The sequence below is a fragment of the Stenella coeruleoalba genome, assembly GCF_951394435.1.
Source record: "Stenella coeruleoalba genome assembly, chromosome: 3".
NCBI lineage: Eukaryota > Metazoa > Chordata > Mammalia > Artiodactyla > Delphinidae > Stenella > Stenella coeruleoalba.
Genome location: NC_137148.1, coordinates 72,024,960 through 72,045,304, shown reverse-complemented (window position 1 = coordinate 72,045,304; position 20,345 = coordinate 72,024,960). Strand labels below are relative to the sequence as shown.

The following is a 20,345-nucleotide window of genomic DNA, read 5'->3' as shown; positions in this document are numbered from 1 at the left end:
ATTTTTATCTTTCATGCCATTGATTTTCTTCCTATCTCTGATGGTTTTGATTTTTCATTAATTTTTTTAAGAGTGAGGTTCTAGACAGAGGTGAAGAGAAAGAATAATGGGGAGGGGAATCTGGAGAAACTGAAGTACAGTGGTTTCCTAAAGAGCTTCTAAATTTACATTTTGTATTTAGCCCTCTTCTCATTTCTACCCTCTACTGTATAACTCTAATCCTAGGGTCTCTCTGGGACTCTGCCAGTCAGATCAACTCTCTCTGAACCTTTAGTCATCTCCTGCAAATTCTGAGATGCCACTTTGATGATCTGTGTCATTTGTTAACAGGCTTCCATGTCTCTTTAGATCTTTTAAATATTTTTCGAAATATCTTGTCTGCTGATGGTTTTTCTCCAGGTCACTTCAGTATTAGAAATTAATTTCTCAACTATTGTTTCATTAAGCTTTCAGGAGGAAGACTAAACAAATACTAATGCTACTATCTTCTTAAATCAGGAGTTTTATCTACTTTTGGCTCCGGCTCTGGACTTACCATTCTGATTACCATATTCTATTTTCCCAAATTATTTGCCCACAAAACCCATTCTCCACGAAATGACCATAAATATCTCACAAAATTCTAGTGTTTCAGAAACCAGGTGTGAAAAACACTAACATTTTATTAGGTACATTACTTGTCATGTTAAAAAAAAAGTATCTTTTATACTTGGTTTATTAATATGTATTTTGTTAGGAATAGGTATTGAGTATTTTCCAGTGTTTTTTTGACATTTGAGATGATCACCTTAACCTAGAATTATGATTAATTAGTTATGATTAATTATTACAGACTTACATTTTGAACTATATATTTTTAAAATAAACACTACTTGGTTATAGTGAAATGTTCCTTAAGACAATGCCAAATTCATTTTGTCACTGTCTAGGACTTTCGCACATATGTTCACTAATGAATATCAAATATGAGGCCAACACATACAATGGTGAGCAACACGCACACACTCTCATCATGGAGCATGCATTCAGTACTTTAAATGCTTTTTAAGATGCTAAGCGTTGTGCTAGTTTCAAAAATTAAGCTAAGAAGCTCTCCATCATGCTTTGGATTTAAAGCACAAGAATTAGCTCTTCAAGAATTTTTAAAACTCACCCATACATCTGAGTAGGCTGGATGCCTTTTTATTTTGTGATACAGAACTTTGGCATCATTTTTAAGTCCTGTCTATAGCTATTAACCTAAATCAGTTTTCTACCTTTTTTGAGTCCTTATCTTTGTTTTCCTTGAAAAGTGACTATTTCATTTTGGTATTAATATTTATTGGCAGAATAAAGTTGTATAAAGTATTTTAATAATTTTTAAACCTCCCTTTTAAACTACCAACTTTATTAGTGACAATATTCCCTTACCTGTTACACTTCTCTGTCAATTTTATTGGTATTGCCAAAAACACTTCTCTGTCAGTTTTATTGGTATTGCCAAAAAACAGTTTATTATTGGATTATGAGAATATCTTACCAATTTACTATTTTAACTTTTTTTTTTTTTTTTTTTGTGGTATGCGGGTCTCTCACTGTTGTGGCCTCTCCCATTGCAGAGCACAGGCTCCGGATGCGCAGGCTCAGCGGCCATGGCTCACAGGCCCAGCTGCTCCACAGGATGTGGGATCTTCCCAGACCGGGACACGAACCTGCGTCCCCTGCATCAGCAGGCGGACTCTCAACCACTGCGCCACTGGGGAAGCCCTAACAATTTTCTTTTTAAAACCTGTTTTCTAATTCTTTTGTTGTCATTTTATCTTTAGTAATATCTTCTTCCTAATTTCAATTAATTTTGTTCTTCATTTCTAAAATATTCAAATAAATGTTTGGTTTATTTTCATTCGTATTTAATAATAATTTTCTTCTATAGCTTGGTCTCTATCTTACAATTTTAATACATAGTTTTTTCATTGTCATTATGTTCAAGTATGTAATTGCAATTTTACTGTCCTTTTAGACTCAAAGGTGATTTATAAAGACACTTTGAAGTTTTCTACTTTTGTTTTTTCGGGGGGCTATCCTGTAAATATTAATTTTTATTTAGCTTTATTCCATCATACCATCTTTCTTAACCAAATTTAGCTCATCCTTCTAGGCCTAACATATATGTCATCTCCTTCAAGAAGTCTTTCTTCTACCCTGCTGTGTTCTCTCCCTTCTCTAAATCTGTACATGTATCCCTTTATATTTATACCACAGGGTTTATATATCTTCCTCCTTCCCCGGCTCGACACCTACCCTCAGGCAATTTCATTCCTTTATGAGATTTTCAGTTTAGCTCAGTACTTTGTGAGTTTTCACAGCAAGATTCCATTCAGTGCAACAAATATTTATTGAGCATCTAGGAATAGCGTTAAATGAAAGATATAATCCTGGCCTTCAAGATTAGTAGGAGAGATGAACAGGTAAAGATATTAAATACCCAAGTGAGCTTCAAGAGACTTGGTTAGGTAAGTGAAGGTAACATCATGTGTATAAGTAGCTTACAGATCTTGAAAATAAGGACAAAAACGTTCAAAGGAGGAAGAGGGGAGCAAACGGCCCTTTAGGTACAGCTCCACCGTAAATTGCCTAATAATTCAACCCAGTGCTTATCACAGTATAATCCATAGCACCTGCCTCAGAATCACTTGGCATTTGTAAGGAAAACCTTAAGATTCACACCTACTAGAATCAAAATGAGGGATATTTAAATCTGCGTTTTAAACAAACTCCCCATGTACTTAAACCATCCAAAAATGTAGAACACAAGGCAGTCAAATTTCGCAGACCTCTTTCGTAAGCCTCTCCCTCCTTCTAGCCAGAGGACAGCCTGCGGCGTCTCTCTTCCCTTCCCGCCCCATCTCCGGACACTGGCCCACAAGCCGCAGGCCTTCTCTCCTGAGGCCTAGCTCAGCCACCTTCCGACCGAAGAGCCAAACAGACACTCAAATCCTCGCTTCGCAAAGGATTAGAGAGAAAAAGCAATAGGCCAATCTAAAGGGCCGGAGGCGTAGCGGGGGAGGCCGGCAGGGAAAGCTCTTTGATTGACGCGAAATTTCCCCAATGAGAGCAGAGGACTAGTGACGCTTTCGCCTCAATGGGCAGGACATTAGCGATTTCAACCAATCCAGCTCAGACACGTCTACCTTGTGGGAGGTGCTTGAGGCCGCGGAGGTCGTTGGTGTCTGTTGAACGGCTTGTGGAAGTTGTGCTGCTTTGGGTAGGGGTTAAAATCGTTCTCGAGAGGAACGTCTCTGTCCGAAGAGAACATGAGTTTAGCTCTGAGGTCGGTAATGAGCTGGCGGCAATGCTCTCCACACCCCGCCGCGGGCCCCAGGGCGGCTGTGTGTGGAAGGGAGGCAGCTTGGGGCCGAGGTGAGGAAGGGAATGCAGTTTGGTACGAGAAGAGAGATCTTTGGCCAACCTTCCCGGGCCCGGACCCCTCATCCTGGAGGCTCTGGTGAGCTCCGCACACTTCTGCTGAGGTGGTCATTTCTGTCAAGGCGTTGGGCTTGGGACCGCCAAAAAGCTGGGCTGTCTTAGTCTCGAGGAGGCAGTGAAATATCGCGAGGTTTCTATGCGCGGTGTTTGCGGGAAACCAGGCCTTGGAGCGTCCCTTATTTCAGTTCCTTGTCAGCGGCTTCCAGCTCGCAGACCTCCTGTTAACATACTTACCCATAAATTTTGGAAATAGCACAAAACCCGCTGCTCGCTCTTCTCCTGTGGCCCTGCTTTACGGTATAATCGGAGACACATTTTAGTGATTATAGTTGGTAATCTCTTAGTTTCCTAAATGTCTTCAGCTTCTTTACCTTTCCTTCAGTTCCAACCTCTAACGCACTGTTTGTTGCCTCCGCCTCCAACCCGAGCTAGAAGTTTTACCTTAAAAATGTCTATGTAGTTACGTCACACTAAAAAGGTACCGAGTTCTAATAAGGGATAATCGTGGTATCCTTGGATGGGGTCAGCTGTTGGTGGGTTGCGAACTTGTCCCTTCAGAATCTTGGGAAGAAAATGACCCCCGGGAGTTGCAAGTTTGTGTGAAGTCAGGTCTCTTGTGAAAGAACTTCCTCAGCTTTATCATACCTGTTTTGGTCATTTTTAGTCGTCTCTTGCCTTTTTGGGGGTAGATTTCAGAGAACAATACAACTTCAAATGCAAATAAATAAACTCCACTGGGTTTTACATTTTTTAAATTTATAGAATTCTTCCGTTACAAAACTTGTTCTTATACAAGTTTTGTAGCCCCATTTGAAAATTTGGAACACTTAGATCGGCACCTCTTAAGGAACACATTTCTGGCTTTTACAGTAAATTACTTTCTTAAAGTTTTTTCAGAGTTTATGAGAAATTAAGTCTAGATGTATATGTTAAGTGAGATTTACAAGACTATTGACTCTTCACATTATTATATAGAATTAGCACAAATATTATGTACTTTTTTTGGTGTTTAGTATTCATGGTATGCTTAGGTTCATTATTTTGGCTGATTTGTTAATATTAATGGGAGAAATTACAAAGAAGTGCCAAACTGTTAAAAATGTGTAATCTAAAAACATTTTTAACCCACAATGCCAAAATAGTAAGTTAATTGATGAATTAGATGTTTTTTACAATGATTTTGATAATTATAAGCACTATAAAAGTAAACCTAATCTATAGTGATCATCAGTTGTGAATTGAATTCTTTTTTTTTTTTTTAACAGTCTATATTGTAGAATGATGGGAATATGGTTGCTTTGTTTTTTGTTGGGGTTTCTGGCATAAAACTAGTGTTTCTTATTCACAGTTCTTGTTTCTTCCACAGTAATATTAGTGGGAATAAATACAAAGCTAGGAAGAGGGAAAGCTAGGTCCTCATTTCTTTTAATAACCTGTAACACTTTTCAGTTTAGGAAGTACACATTTATAGCTGCCTAGACTATAAAATGAGTAGGGCTTTGACTCACGTAGGGAAAATTTCTTTATATTTTTACAAAATACTTCCTTTTTCGAAATTTAGAAAATTATTCATTGGCTAATTTTTATTGCATTTTTGGTATTTTATTATTTAGAAGCCTAGGAGAATAGGATTAAAGTGGACTAAATAGACTTTTTTCTTATCATTTCATAGAAATGAGCTTGTAGTAGACAAAACAAAGAGGAAAAAAAGAAGAGAACTCTCTGAAGAACAGAAACAAGAAATTAAAGATGCTTTTGAACTTTTTGACACAGACAAAGATGAAGCAATAGATTATCATGAATTAAAGGTAATATACTTAAAATATATCTTTTTCTGTTAAAATGATTTGCATTTTTGACAGTTGATTAAAAATATATTTTTAAATGTTTTAATGAAACTGGTTTTGGAAATATGAAACCATTTTAAACATTTACCGTTAAGTGCTATAATAAAATTGAATAGTACTCAAAACATATCTTTTTAGAAACTCCTTTTCACATGGTAAAATGAATAATATTTTAACTGTAAAAATATATTCCTATGGAGGGACTTATTTTCTACTCACATACTTAAAAAATTTGAAACTATAGGTTTTAAACAGTTCTAACTATATTCCTCTTCCCACTGTGTTTTGTTTTGTTTTGGTTTTGATTTTTCAGATTGAGGGAGTGTTATTTGTTTTTTAATTTGAACATGTTATTAACAGTCTCAACCTATTTTCTCTGGTGCAAACAACATAAGTGATGTCTGATGTTGACACAATGCTAATGGGGAAAAAATGTCAATTTTAGGTTTTAGAATTATTTATAAAGAACCAAGGGGAAATTGGTGTTGAAGGTAGTTTGGGTCTTAAACTCAGCACAATGCGAAAGATAGTATTTTTGTATCTCTTTAGCTCACTTTTCCCCTGTTTCTTTTAGTTACCCAGCTTCAATCCATTCTTCCTTTATAATGTCTCTTCCATTTGTTGCTATTCTTATTATCTTGGTTTGGGATCTTATTTTATATCTGGAACTTCCTAAATGGTTTCTCCATTTCCTGTACACTATCATTAGATTCGTCTTTCTAAAATTCTTTCATCATATTATTCATTGCTCATAAACCCTTAGTGGCTCCTCATTTTACACTGGATAAAGTTCAGATTTTTTTCATTTGTATTGAATGCCCTCCACACTTTTACTACCACCTACTTTTCTCATTTGCTAGCTGCTTTCTTCCGCCTGATCTTTTCCCATTCAGGTAAGGTAAACTGCTTTGTTCATTGAATTTAAGACTATTTTTTATTTCTGTGTGTGTTTTAATACTAGTCATTCTTTTCTAAATGCCCTTCTACTCTACTTCATCCATATACGATTCAAGGAACAAGTCGAATCTCTCCAAATAAGACTTCTTTAACCAGTAACATCTCTCCTTCCTGTTACTAGTAACTAGAGCTCTTCTTTCTCTAAGGTCAGGTTCTTAGACCACCTACTTGATAACTAATCATGTTGAGTCTGATGAAAATTCTTATTTTAATTTTTTTAATCTCTTCTGTGATATAACTTTTTAATATTTATGGTGTGCCTTTTTTTGGATTTGTTAATCCTTTGAGAAAAAATAACTTATTAAAATTATCTGTGCACTGAAGTCAGTACATTGTAGAATGTATTCTATAAACACTCACTGATTAGTTTGTCATTAAAAAAGGATATATAAATGAAAAAAATTGCTATTTAATTTCAGTAATGAAGAAGAACTATCACTGTTACTTTAGAGACATAAAACATGCAAAAGAGTGTGTGTTTTATTGATGTGTTGTCGTCTTTTAAGTAGTAAAAACTTATTTAAGAATTGGAATTCACTTCTTTTGTAAAAAATGTTTATAATTTGCTTTTCCCTTTTAATCCAAAAGGTGGCAATGAGAGCCTTGGGGTTTGATGTAAAAAAAGCAGATGTACTGAAGATTCTTAAAGATTATGACAGAGAAGCCACAGGGAAAATCACCTTTGAAGATTTTAATGAAGTTGGTGTGTATTTTACAATATTGTAAAGACTATTTTACAATAGTCTTTGTAATCAGTAGTTTGTTAGGAAATTATCTGGTTACTATCAATATTTTTAGAAGTCTCTGGGTTATGGAATTTTGCTATTGAACATTGCTGTGTAATGTGGATCTTATTTTGGGGTTTTTTTGGTACTCTTTTTTTTTTGCTAATTTTCAAAGAAAAAAATAAGATTTATAGCTTCACTGTAAATGGGATTTATCTTTTTGTCTTTTGTTCTGAAGATTTTAACCAAGGAACTATTGTGTAGCTTCTCCTGGGAAGATGTCTTTCCATGTAATATGTACCTATATTATGTGATAAAACTAAAAGAGTGATCAAAAAATTATTTCTCACAGTAAAAGATAAAATTTGGTATATTTTTGTTTGGAAAATATGTCCCAGCACCATCCTAGTATGTGATTTTTGTTGGCAAAGTGGAAGGAGAGGAAATTGGTAGCAGTTGGTATCTTTAGCTGTATATGAAGTGCATGCCTTCAGGTTGACAAAGCTTATGAGGGGCTACCTACTCTGGATGACCTTGATCTCAATGAATAAAGTCATCTCTTTAAAGTTGCTGGTGGGGAGAAGATTGTAGTAAGGGAGGCAGTTGGCAGACTGGGAGCAGGAGAAAACATTTTAGAACAACCCACTGGGTTATAATATCAGCATATTATTTAGTTATTTTTAGATATTTAAAAAATCTAGGAAAATTCAGTTACACACAGACATACAAACCCTTTATTTTAAATATTCTACAAGGGGCTTCCCTGGTGGCGCAGTGGTTGAGAGTCTGCCTGCCGATGCGGGGAACATGGGTTCGTGCCCCGGTCCGGGAGGATCCCGCATGCCGTGGAGCGGCTGGGCCCGTGAGCCATGGCCGCTGGGCCTGCGCGTCTGGAGCCTGTGTTCCGCAACGTGAGAGGCCACAACAGTGAGAGGCCCGCGTACAGAAAAAAAAAAATAAATAAATAAATATTCAATAAGCAGTAATATGAGAGACAAAAAGAAATGGCAGTTAGTATGTGTGGAAAAATAGATTCATATCATTAGTAAGTTCTTTTAAATCTGAAAATTCAAACCAAAAGGAAGGAAAAAAGAAATTAAAGAACAAATAAATCTAAAAGACAAAAAAAAGCACTGCACAGAAGATCCCCAATTTATAAACTAATAGATGACTATTTAGAGAGGCAGCTTGTCCCTTTGGAGAGGATATTCTTTTTTTTTTTTCTCTAGTTCATAGAATTATTTACTTGAGAAGAGGTAGAGAGCCATCTTTATTTTCCCAGTATTGAAGCTTTCTGGGGTTTATGATCTTAGTTCAAGTTTCAACTTAGATTGTTTATAGAAACAAGGATCAGGATACAGTAGAAATGATACTACTAGGAAAGAGCTATAATTCAGGTACATTTGGTACAGTGTAGTGGTTTAGCATGGACATTTTGGAACCAGGTTGCCTGGGTTTAGATCTTGGTTTTGCCACTTACCAGCTGTGTAACTTGGTCATTTTACTTCTCTGTGCCTCATTTTCAGCTATAAAATGGGGATAGTTGTATTATCTCATAGGGTTCTTAGGAGGAATAACTAAGCTAAAACTATGTAAAGTATTTAGAAAAGGGCCTAGTATGTAGTAAGTTCTATTAAGTGTTTGTTGTTATTATTACTTCAAAAATTAGTCTTTGTTTCAATGGCCGGAAAATATATATATCACTGGAACATAAAAATATTCTGCTCCATGTATTTATATTTTTCTCATTACTTTTTTCCTGTACTTGTAGGTTATTTTAAGCACTATTTGCCTCTAGTAATTTTACAAAACACATTATTTCATCTTAGGTGAATACAGTTTTAAATTTTTGATTTTATTAGCAGTTGAAGCCAGAGTCCCATGTAATCTCTACCTTTCCTGACCCTGCATCTCTTCTATGTTATTAACAGAACAGAAATACTGGGTTCCTTCTAGAATAAATGGTCATGAGTAAACTTCAGCCTGACTTTCAAAGATCAACCATTTGGCAGGCTTAGTACATACTTTAACTATCGTAAGGTTACCTATTGAGAATATCAACTGTCAAATAAAATTTTATTACTATTTGGGAATCAAATAATCAAAAACTATTACTTTCCCCATTTTTTAAATCATTTTAAAATAGTAACTGGCCACAGATGAATATATGTTTTATAGTTTGGGACAAATAACTCTAAATCAGAATATTTGAATCTTACTTTTATCTACTATCTATTACTGTTTAAGGATATTGTTCCACAGATATTTACAGGTATTTCTAGATAAAGTTTGGCACTTCATATTCTTTCCAATGCTAGAAAAAAGTATTAAAATATACTTAATGTAAGTTTAGAATTTAGACAGCCTGAGGCTTGTGAGTTACAGGTGTTTTAGGAATTGCTGCTTTAAAGTAAGACCAAGATAAGTCAGCTGTTTGTACTCATCTATTTTTGGCATGTACTATTTATTATTTTATTGCCTATTTAGAATAGAGTATTATATTGTTTTTTGTTTTGCTTAGCAAACATTTGCTGAATTTTTTGGCATTCAGTACTGTGCGGGGGTGAGGGAGGGGAATTAATCACAAGTTACTAAGAGGTTCTTTCAAGGAGCTTACAATTTAAATGCGGGTGATAACAAGCTATGATGCTCTGTGGTGACTTATAATTTTGTATAGGGCAGTAGTGGCATACTGCAGCCCTTGGGCCAAATTCAGCTGTTGCCTGTATGCTGCCACATCCATTCTTTTTTTAAAAAAATTTAATTAATTAATTAATTAATTTATGGCTGCGTTGGGTCTTCATTGCTGCGTGCGGTTTTTCTCTATGTGTGGCAAGCGGGAGCTACTCTTTGCAGTGGCTTCCCTTGTTGCAGAACATGGGCTCTAGGCACGCGGGCTTCAGTAGTTGTGGTGCATGAACTTAGTTGCTCCATGGCATGTGGGATATTTCCCAGACCAGGGCTCGAACCTGTGTCCCCTGCATTGGCAGGTGGGTTCTTAACCACTGCCCCACCAGGGAAGTCCCTGCCACATCCATTCTGTTATGCTGCTTTTGTGGTACCATGACAGAGTGAGTGGTTGAGACAGAGACCTTATGCTCCCTCGCCCCCCCCCCCCCCCACCAAAATAAAAAAGCCTAAACTATTTACTATCTGGTCTTTGGTAGGAAAGTTTGTCAATTCCTGATCTAGAGCAATTGAAGACTTTGCAGAGGGGATTTTTAATTTAGGCTTTGGGAACAGGAATAAGATTTCATCACAAGGGGAAAATTGTGGGAGGGGTATAGAAAGGCATTCTAAGCAGAGAAAACAGCAACAACAAGGAGTAATAACAGACATGTAGCACGTTCAGAAAACTTCAGTTAGTCTCCTGCTCTAGAGGATAGGGAAATAACTGGAAAGGTAGGACTGGGCCAGCTAGGTAAAGCCTTGCATAACACAGAGTTTGGACTTTAGTCAGCAGAGGATCTATGTCAGTTTTTAAAGAAGAGGAGATAATATGTTTTAGAGAGGTAACTGTTGAGATTATTAAAGATGTGTTGGAGGGAAGAGATTGCAGGCAGAAGATACAGTTGGCCCTCCCTATCCCTGGGTTCTGCTTCTGTGGATTGAAAATATTAGGAAAAAAAAAAATCCAGAAAGTTCCAAGGAGCTAAACTTGAATTTGCTGAGTGCCTGGCAATTATTTACATAGCATTTACATCATATTTACAACTATTTACATAGCATTTACATTATATTAGGTATTATAAGTAATCTAGAGATGATTTAAAGTATACAGGAGGATGTACATAGATTATATGCAAATGCTATCCGTCCCAGATTTTGGTATCTGAGGGGAGTCCTGGAACCAATCCCCCATGGATACCATGGAAACTGAGGGATAACTGTAATAGACTTTTTATGCTGAGGGTGGTGAGAATAAAAAGAAAAGGGGTATATTCAAGAGTAAAAAAGGTGGTAACCTCAGTACTCTAGGATATAAGTAACTGGGTTTAAAGTTTTAATGTGATGTTTTTGAATTTGCTTTATTAAGTGATTGTTATAATGTATAAGGGCTAACTATTTTGAGTAAGTACATTTTTGAGAGTATAATTAAATCATTTGAAAATTGAGTTACATGGACAGAAATTTGTGAAATAGATTGAACCCATCTTTACTGCTTGTATGTCAGTCGATTTATTTTCATTGAAAAATAAATGTATTTCTTATAATTCTACTTTGTAGAATAAGAATAGAAGATTAAGGCATGGAAGATAGTCACCATAAAGTTACAATGTTTTAGCTGTCCAGAATGATGGGTATTTATAGTTCCAAAGAAAAGTTGCATTCTAAGGCAAAGTATTGATAAAAGATTATATAGACACATAAGTCTGAAGTAACTAACACAATTAAAGCACCAGTGGGATAGGAATTTATACATCTTGGAGCCCCATCTGTTCCCCAGATCACCCTGTTGCTTCTTTAAATACATTAATATTTTCAGCAAGCTGCTTTTTTGGTTCACCTGTCATGTAAATTATTTAATTGGTGAAGAAAATTTCTTAACACTTTTTTTTTCCTTGTCCTGCTTTTTTGTTGGGACTAAATTCAAAATAAGTTGAGTATGAGCCATAGAGTTAAGTGTGGTATTTTATTTTGGTGTTATGGCTGTATATATGCCAACTCCTTTTTAACTGAATATTTATGAGCTTTGATGATTTGCATACTTATAGTAATATACTTCAATTAGTTACTTGGAAGACTTTTTGTATAAAATTAATGGATAAAAGAAAACTATTGAATATATGTGCAGATGATTTAACATTAGCTTGAATAGGTGCTTATTCTAAAGCTTATTCAACCAAATATGATGAAAACAGCAAAACAACTGTTTGTGGGGGTCTTGAATTGTATTTTTCTTTTGGGTATATTAAATATTCCAGTATTTTCCATCTATAAGCATTTGCAAATTTTTAGTGATTCTGTAAACGTCAACAGGACTGAGTTATTTTTATTTTTTTGCCGTACGCGGGCCTCTCACTGTTGTGGCCTCCCCTGTTGCGGCTCCGGATGCGCAGGCTCAGTGGCCATGGCTCACAGGCCCAGCCGCTCTGCGGCATGTGGGATCTTCCCGGACTGGGGCACGAACCTGTGTCCTCTGCATCGGCAGGCGGACTCTCAACCACTGCGCCACCAGGGAAGCCCAGGACTGAGTTATTTTTAATGGGACAGTGAAGGTCATAAATACGTCCTGTTGTAGTGGTAGACTAGCATGTAGAATTACTTCAGAGATATTTCCTTTGATATTTTCAGAATTTTATCTAGTAACTTAAAAAATTTTATACCACAGATTAAAAAATTTCTGTTATTATGGCTATTGATTAAAGACTGTGGTTATATTGAAAGTATTAAGTTGACTCTTATTGTATATTATTACATTTAGTATTTTAAAATAATTATTACTATTGAGGCTTGAATTTACTCACATTTAATTTTAATTAAGCTGTCTGATAGTTATTATCTTGATGAACAAAATGGATTTGACTTTAGAGAGATCTTTTCAGACCATTTTTTTTTCTTACTACAGTCAGATTCAATCCTTTTAATAACTACTTTTGAGAAACCAAGAGGTTCTTTTAAATCATGAGGATATGAATGGAATTTTCATCTACTGTCTGAGATTGTGGTTGTATTAAATTTGAAGAACAATCAGTATTACTATTAAGTTTAGCCAGCAAACAACTTTTATCTAGTTGGTTTTAATTGTTTTGTTGGTATATCATCTCTACAACTAGGTTACTCCTAGACTTGTGTGCTTGATGTCAGTGGAGCCTAGTACAATTCTTGATAATAGTAAACCTTAAATAAATATGGTATAAATGTAGTTTTCAAAATTTTGCTTATGTGTGATATAGTTATAATAGGATAAATTGTTGATAATGTAAAGGTTAAATTCTAAAATATGGATTTGGTTTTTCTAATTTTCTGTTTATCTCTTTGGGCTCTTGGACTTTGGCATTTTTATCGTCAAACTAAATGTTGACAGATTCATAGCTTTAATTCTCATCTAATAATTAGTTGATTTCACAAATGAATGGCTTTGAGACTATAAAGGTTTACTTTTCATATTTTTTTAACTATAGTGACAGACTGGATATTGGAAAGAGATCCACGTGAAGAAATATTGAAGGCATTTAAACTATTTGATGATGATGATTCAGGTAAAATAAGCCTGAGGAATTTGCGACGTGTTGCCAGAGAATTGGGTGAAAACATGAGTGATGAAGAACTTCGGGCTATGATAGAAGAATTTGATAAAGATGGTGATGGAGAAAGTAAGTTTTAAGTAAAACATATATTCCAAATATGCCTACTGTACACATATAGTAATTTTTACTAAAACCAAATGATTTTCAAGACCCTTTGCAAACTATCTATTTAGTGTAAATGTTTTTCATCCTATAATGGGATTTTTGCATAAATATTTCACATAGTTTAGAATGAAGCAGACCTTTAAAACCAACTGTACAGATTATAGTATGAGCTTCCACACACTTCAAGAAACTGCTTTACTTTTCTTTGAGGTGAAATATCTCCAAAATTTCAGCCACTCAGTAAAGTTTCAGCCTTTAATGTCTTCTTCCTCAACCTACATGCACGTCTAAGTTCTGTTGAGTCTACCCTCCAAATATTTTTAATCTGTTTTATTTCTTTGTTTACTGCTACTGTCCTAATTCAGGCCCTAATTTCTTTGTAGGAATGTTATCATAGCTTTGTTCATTATTTCCTTGAATGCCTGCTGGGTACAGTATTCTGTGTGCTGACTGGTGCTACCCAATCAAAGAGGCTGATGTTGTCCCTGCTCTCACTGACTCTACAGTCTCTTGTAGCTTCCTAATTGCCCTCTATGCCTGTAAGCCTCTTTTCTCTTCCTAATTTGTTCTAGCAGAATTCTTTTCCTAAAATGCAGGTTTGGTGATGTCATTTTCCTGTTCAAACACTTACGATGATTCTTCAGTGCCTATGGGGTAAAGTCCAAAGTCTTCTATGATCTGTCATACCATAACTACCTAGTTTTATTTCCCACTGTATTCTTCTGCTTTCTACTTTAACCCTCACCTCCCATATAGTATACACACTTTGACAAAATATACTCTGTCTTATCTTTTTATGCTGTGCCTTTCATCTCATGCTATTCTTTAATCCTAGAATGCTCTAATTGCCAATTGCTGTCTGCTAAAATGTTAGTCGTTCTCTCAGGTTCATTTTAAACTCCATCTTTTTCTCAAAAGCCTCCCTCAGTGGTCTCTGTTTATAAATTATGAGATTTCCATTAAGAGCCCATAACATTTAGAGAAATAAACTATTTTGACCCTTTGTACACTGCCTTCTGTTAGTTATATACATGTGTGTCTCTCCAGTTATATTGTGAGCCATTGAAGAGCAGTTTGGAATCATATAGTGTGAAAGGCCTGAGGCTTTAAAATCATACAGACCTGGATTTGAATTGAATCTCTACCAGTTACTTAGTAGCTCTGTAATTTTGTGCAAGTTTTTAACATTGTCTGAGTCTCAGTTTCCCTATTTATAAAAATCAGAATGGTAATACCTTTCCGGATGGTTGTGAGTATTAAATGAAGATAATTGAAGGTGCCTAGCATTAGATGTAAGCTTGTTTTCCTTTTTCTTCTTCATCTTTATATTCTCCTGCATTTTCTTGAACATGATGAGTACTCTGACGTTTGTTGACTTAAGCAGCGAGGAGTGTGCGTTACAGTAGATATATGTTGCTGTAGTACCAACTATTCATTTTTACATAAAAAAAATATATATATATATATCTAAAACCTTGGAAATACTGGATGCTTCAATAAGGAAATAAGACAGTAGCAAATAGTTATCAGCTCAGATTGTCCATTAGAATTGCGCATTATTGTGCTTTCTTATTATATTTATGTGACTATTATTTAAGCATTATACAACTTTTCTATTTTTAGTACTAGCTCTTTGAAGGGTATTGATATAGTTATATTTTAAAACAGAGATGATTAAAACTTGAGAAAACTTAAAGGACTTCTTAAGCTGTAATTCTAATATTTGGATTTATAATCCGCTGTCTTCACAGTTAAAAAATGTTTGTGTCTTCCCTAGCTGTTGATTATTACCCTAAATTAGCTTTAAATGAGTTCCTTTATGTAAAGGTACTCTCTTCAGTGGTAGAGAGGATCTTGGTGTGTCTTTTTCATACTCCAGCTACTTAATATGTGTCAAATGACCAGAGTTATAAACAGTTTCTTTTTCCTGTACTAGGCTCATGCAAGTTAGGTTTTAGTTATTAGCTTCATTTGACATTAGAATAAAATACCAGTTAGTAACCTGTTCTTAAATTCAAACTTCATGTGAAACGTTTCTTAGAAAATGTGTCCATTTCTTGCATACCTTGCTAGACTGCTCTACCTGCTGCTTTTGAATTTGAGTTCACACCTGTGCTCCATTGCTGGGAGATTTATTTTAGTACATCCTTAAAACATTTCTTTGGTCCTCACTGCTTGCATTATTCCACTTTAAGTCACTGTACAACTGTTGCTTGGGCATCCTACTGTCATTTATTCACATGACTAACAGGCAAATAGCGTTTTTTTTTTCTTTTTTCCAAGTGATTGATTACAAATAAAATAACAGGCAAATGACACTATTTTTTCTTTTTTCCAAGTGATTGATTACAAATAAAATACACCTGACACATCTTTTATTGTTAAGACTTGTCTTTTTTTGGGGGGATAGTAGGGTGGTCTTATCATATTAAAATAGTCTAATCCAGTAGTTTCCAATCTGAGATGTGGGTATCTAGGGGTGGAGGCCTTCTGAGGTATTGTGCAGGGTCTGGGAGTTCATGTATGCATCAAATATTGTCTGTAGACCATACGAATAATAGCATTGCACATGCATACATATACTGCTTTTTTCAGTTATATTTAAATGCTATTGTGATTGATTGCAGAGTTTATATAGCTATTTGACATTATCTACTTCTCAAACGAGATATACTAAGGATAGCTGTTATTGTGGCAAGTCCAGAAAATTATTATTGAAAGGCATTTTCATATTCAGAAACAATGAGAACTCCAACCCTAATCTATTTAGTGTGGCTTTGGGTTACTGCCTTAATTTATATTGGGTTTCTGTAGCTATCTGAAAATCTGCCCATTTTTGAAAAAGTGGCAAGTTAGATTTTATAATAATTTAGTAATCTGATCACTTAATCTGTTTTTTTTTTGGGGGGGACTGTAGGCAGAATTTTTCTTAGATATAACTAACCTGCTTTCTTTGTATATGTTAAACTGATAAAGATCGTAATACTTTGCTACCTTTTTTGGACTTCAGTAATTGTTCTGTTTTTACGAGTTTTTCACACTTCAGTATTTGAGAGCAATGAAAAATTTTTTTTTTATTGTATGTATAGAATAATAAACATGGTGAATGAGGAATTAAAGGAAAAGAAGACATAATACAAAATATAAATACAGCTGTGGTAATGATATAGAAAGAATCCCTCCCAAGATATATAAAATAAAATATAGTAAATCATTTTGGAAAAGTGGAAGCAACATTTAAAAAACCAAAGTGGACCATCTTCTAAATAATTATGATGAATGTTAACATTTGTTTAGTACTTTATATATGTTAGATTCTGTGCTTAGCATGTTACATTGTGGATTATGTCGCTTAATTTACATAATAGCTTTTGTGAAGTGAATACAATGTTATACCCATTTATGCATAGGATACCTGCATATATATAGATGAGGAAACTAAAGCTCTGAGAGTTTAATAACCTGTCCAAGGTTATTACAAAGCTAATACATGGCAGAGCCAGACTTAAACTCATACCTTCATAATGACAATATGCTTTTAACCATAACACTGTATTGCCTCTTGTGCTATAAAGTAAAATATTAATTAGGTTTCTATGTTTATGGAGTTTTTAAAATTGCATACTATTATAGGAAACAGTGTGTTAGTAAAATATTCAACTGACACTTCAGATATTAAAATTTGTTTTTTCCCCTCAAAGCCAGATGGTCTCTAAGGTACTTAATTTCTCTAAAATTTTTTATTTTAATGGCATGTAATAAGATTTACCCTATGAAATGATTGATTTATGAAAATATTTAAAAAGGCAGTGTAGAAAAAAATGAAGTGTCATATTTTTTATTCAATATATATTTTATCAAATGCCTATTTTAAGGTAGGTATTGTGTTCCTTACATCAAGGAACTTCATATAAGTATGATTGATAGAGAAGGTTATAAAACCAAATGTATAAAAGCATCACAGATTCTCCTAATTGTGTGAAAGTCTCACTGACGATAAAGGACCTAGTTTAAATTCCTTAGCCACTTTCTTCCCTTCAGCTTTTAGGTTCACTTTTTTGGACTTAAGTATTTTGTTTTTAGGTATGAAATTATGGAATAGTTTAAAATACTTTTGAAATGCTACAGTGCTTTAAAGTGTTTACATATAAATAACATAAATATTGATTTGCTTTGTTTTAGAACTATATGAAGCTTAATTTGGAATTTGAGTATTGAGAGTTTACAAATTGAGGGAAAAAAGTTTTAGATCTTTAAGTAACAAAACATAAGTACTTTTCAGATTTTGAATATTTTAATCATGGCTTTATTATGCTATTAAAATAATGTGTAGTCAGATCATTCCAAGGCTGCTTTCCTTATGTTGTTTTTCTTAAAAATATACCCTTGTTTCCTGTTTTGGTCTAGATGCCTCACTCTAGATTTTTCTAAATCAGGGGTTCTTAAATGAAGGTACATATTGATGAAATTGTTTAAAATTTTTATATATTTTGATTTTCTTTTTTTTAACTAGGGAGAGAGGGGTCATAGCTTTCATAAGATACTGAAATGTATTCGTTTAACTGCAAAGGTTAAAGATCAGTACTACAATTTATAAAATCACTGAAAGTATTTTCAGTTTTGTATTACAGGTTTTGTATTCTGTTCTGTGTCTATCATAGTGTCTTGTAGATGTTTCATATTGAATGCATGAATTCTTGGTTATTTATCAGCTCCTGGACGGCTCATTCCTCTTAACTCCTTATAGCTTATTTTTTGCAGTATTTTTTTCTTTAACTATGTTTCAATTAGTTTTTCTTTAAAATAGGCTTTTAAATATATAAAAGTTCCAAAAAACAATGATTTGACTTTTTTTCTAATTCTAATACATTTTTATCCTTCAGAATTCTAACTTACGTGTGTGATATATTTAAGCTTATTTATTAAGAAAGGGTTTGCTAAATGAACTAGTACAATAACGATTATCAAGAGAGTTTAACTATCTAAGAAATTAAAAATTTTAAGTTTTTAAAACTATTTTCTTGTGTATAAATATTATGATTATGATGGATTTTTTGTAATTTATATACTATTATATCTTTTTCCTAGCTAATACTATAGCATATTAATTTATATTATTATATTTTATGTATTTTTGTATTCATGAAGTTCAATTTAATTAACGTATTCAACTTCCTACCAAAGAAGTAGAAGCAAAAAGCTATGTTTTGGTTTATTAAGAATTTTGTATAATATAAAATTTAAAGTTACTTAGTAAAATAGTGTTCTCTGAAAAAAATTTGTATTTCTGACTTACATTTTCTTTCTTACCACAGTAAATCAAGAGGAATTCATTGCTATTATGACTGGTGACATTTAAAGAATTACAAGGATAAACACTAAGAATGTTGCAGTTATCATCTTATATTCTATTTTTGTGCCTGAAGCCGTGTTTAAAACAAAAAACAACTTAGTTCTTTTTTCCAAAAGGACCAAAAATAAGCATCTTATGTATTCATATTTTACTACTGTTAAGTTTCTTTATATGAACAGTATTGTTAGTACTCTAATAGTTTAGCTTTGTATTTATAATATAGCTTTTATATATAAAGTTTAAAAAATTGAATCATGTGGTACACATTTTTTGAAGGTTTTTTATTTAGCATTAGTAGTCACTTTTGGTGCACATGTTTTTCAGACTTTCCTTAATAAAATGTTTATTTTTTAGTATTTCAAAATTTGGTAACTTTTCTGTTTATTTTGATTCCAAATGTCTGCTAACCCTCAAGAGTATCTTTCTTAAATCTTTTCTCTATACACGGTTGGTTTCAGAAACGAAAATTGAAATATAAATTGCAATAGAAGAGTACATTTTTCCATTACAAGTTTGACATTTGATGTTTCAGTACAAAATGATGACTCCGTATAGGCATAATTCCTTTTTCATGAGTCATGTCTTTCAGTTTGGAGGGAAACAGTATTGTGCATATAGACTCATTTATCCTCATGTATTCAATATTATGTTCTGTAACACTTTTGGTGTCTTAAGTTATGACAGTTAAATCTGGATATTTCTTTCTTAAACTAATTGAATATAGTTTGAATCATCTAACTTCTTGACAAAGTGAAAGATTTAAATTTTGGAATTTTGATCTGTTAAGATAATTATCACTCAATTAAACGTCACAGTGATGAAAATAGGAAACTGTAAGCCACAGAAATCATTTAAGGCTCTGTTTTAGCTGTATAAAGGAACGTTCTGTGATTCACCAGGTAACAGTGGAGACAGATTTTCCAGATATTGGTGGGTTCTTCTTCCTTGTAGAAGTGTATGTTAGGGGGAAACACGTGGTTAGGGGAGATAGGTCATAGTAATAATTTGAGGCACTTTAAATGTTGTGAGCCTCCTAGAATATTACAGAAAGAGTTATCCACTAGAAATTTAACAAAAAAATCAGTAGAGAATAATGTAACAGTGGTGATATTTCAAATAGTTATCTAGAAAGCAAGTTAATTGTTCACCATATTAAAATTCAGTTTTGAATATGAAATCAGTGTTCACAGTAATACCAATATCCAGGGCAACAAATAGACTGTGAAATTTAAAAAATTGTATCACGTTTACTGATGAATTTGCCTTCTATATCTCAATCACAAAATATGTTGATTTCCAGGAAATTGAAGAATAAAGAAAATGAAGAATAAAACACAAACATGTATCTAGGCTTGCTAGTCTTCTACCACTTTATTGGAATAAGTAACCTAAGGTACTTTTTTGTCACTTACAGAGATAACTTCTTTATTCTTAATATAAATGGTTACTCCTTGGGATGCCAGCATTTTGTTTCTTCTTACTGTGGGTTGAGGGAAGAGTGCTCACTTCAGTTCTTTATGTTTGTGAAAGCTTTCTCCTACAGAAGGGTATGAATTATTTTCAAGTTTTTTCCAGTGTTAATAACCGTAGAGTCAGAGGCTTATAAAATTGGCTAGTAGAGGTGGCAATAAGAAGAAAGGAG

The 20,345-nt window shown here is 33.8% G+C and overlaps 1 protein-coding gene across 1 annotated transcript; it reads left to right on the top strand.

The window, feature by feature from the left end:
- Positions 1 to 3,197: 3,197 nt before the first annotated feature.
- On the top strand, positions 3,198 to 19,186 carry CETN3 (centrin 3). Its single transcript, XM_079917980.1, has 5 exons — positions 3,198 to 3,310; positions 5,138 to 5,273; positions 6,858 to 6,972; positions 13,120 to 13,311; positions 18,666 to 19,186. Exons 1-5 carry the CDS (start codon positions 3,294 to 3,296, stop codon positions 18,707 to 18,709), a joined length of 504 nt encoding a protein of 167 aa, XP_079774106.1. The 5' UTR covers positions 3,198 to 3,293; the 3' UTR covers positions 18,710 to 19,186.
- Positions 19,187 to 20,345: the final 1,159 nt, after the last annotated feature.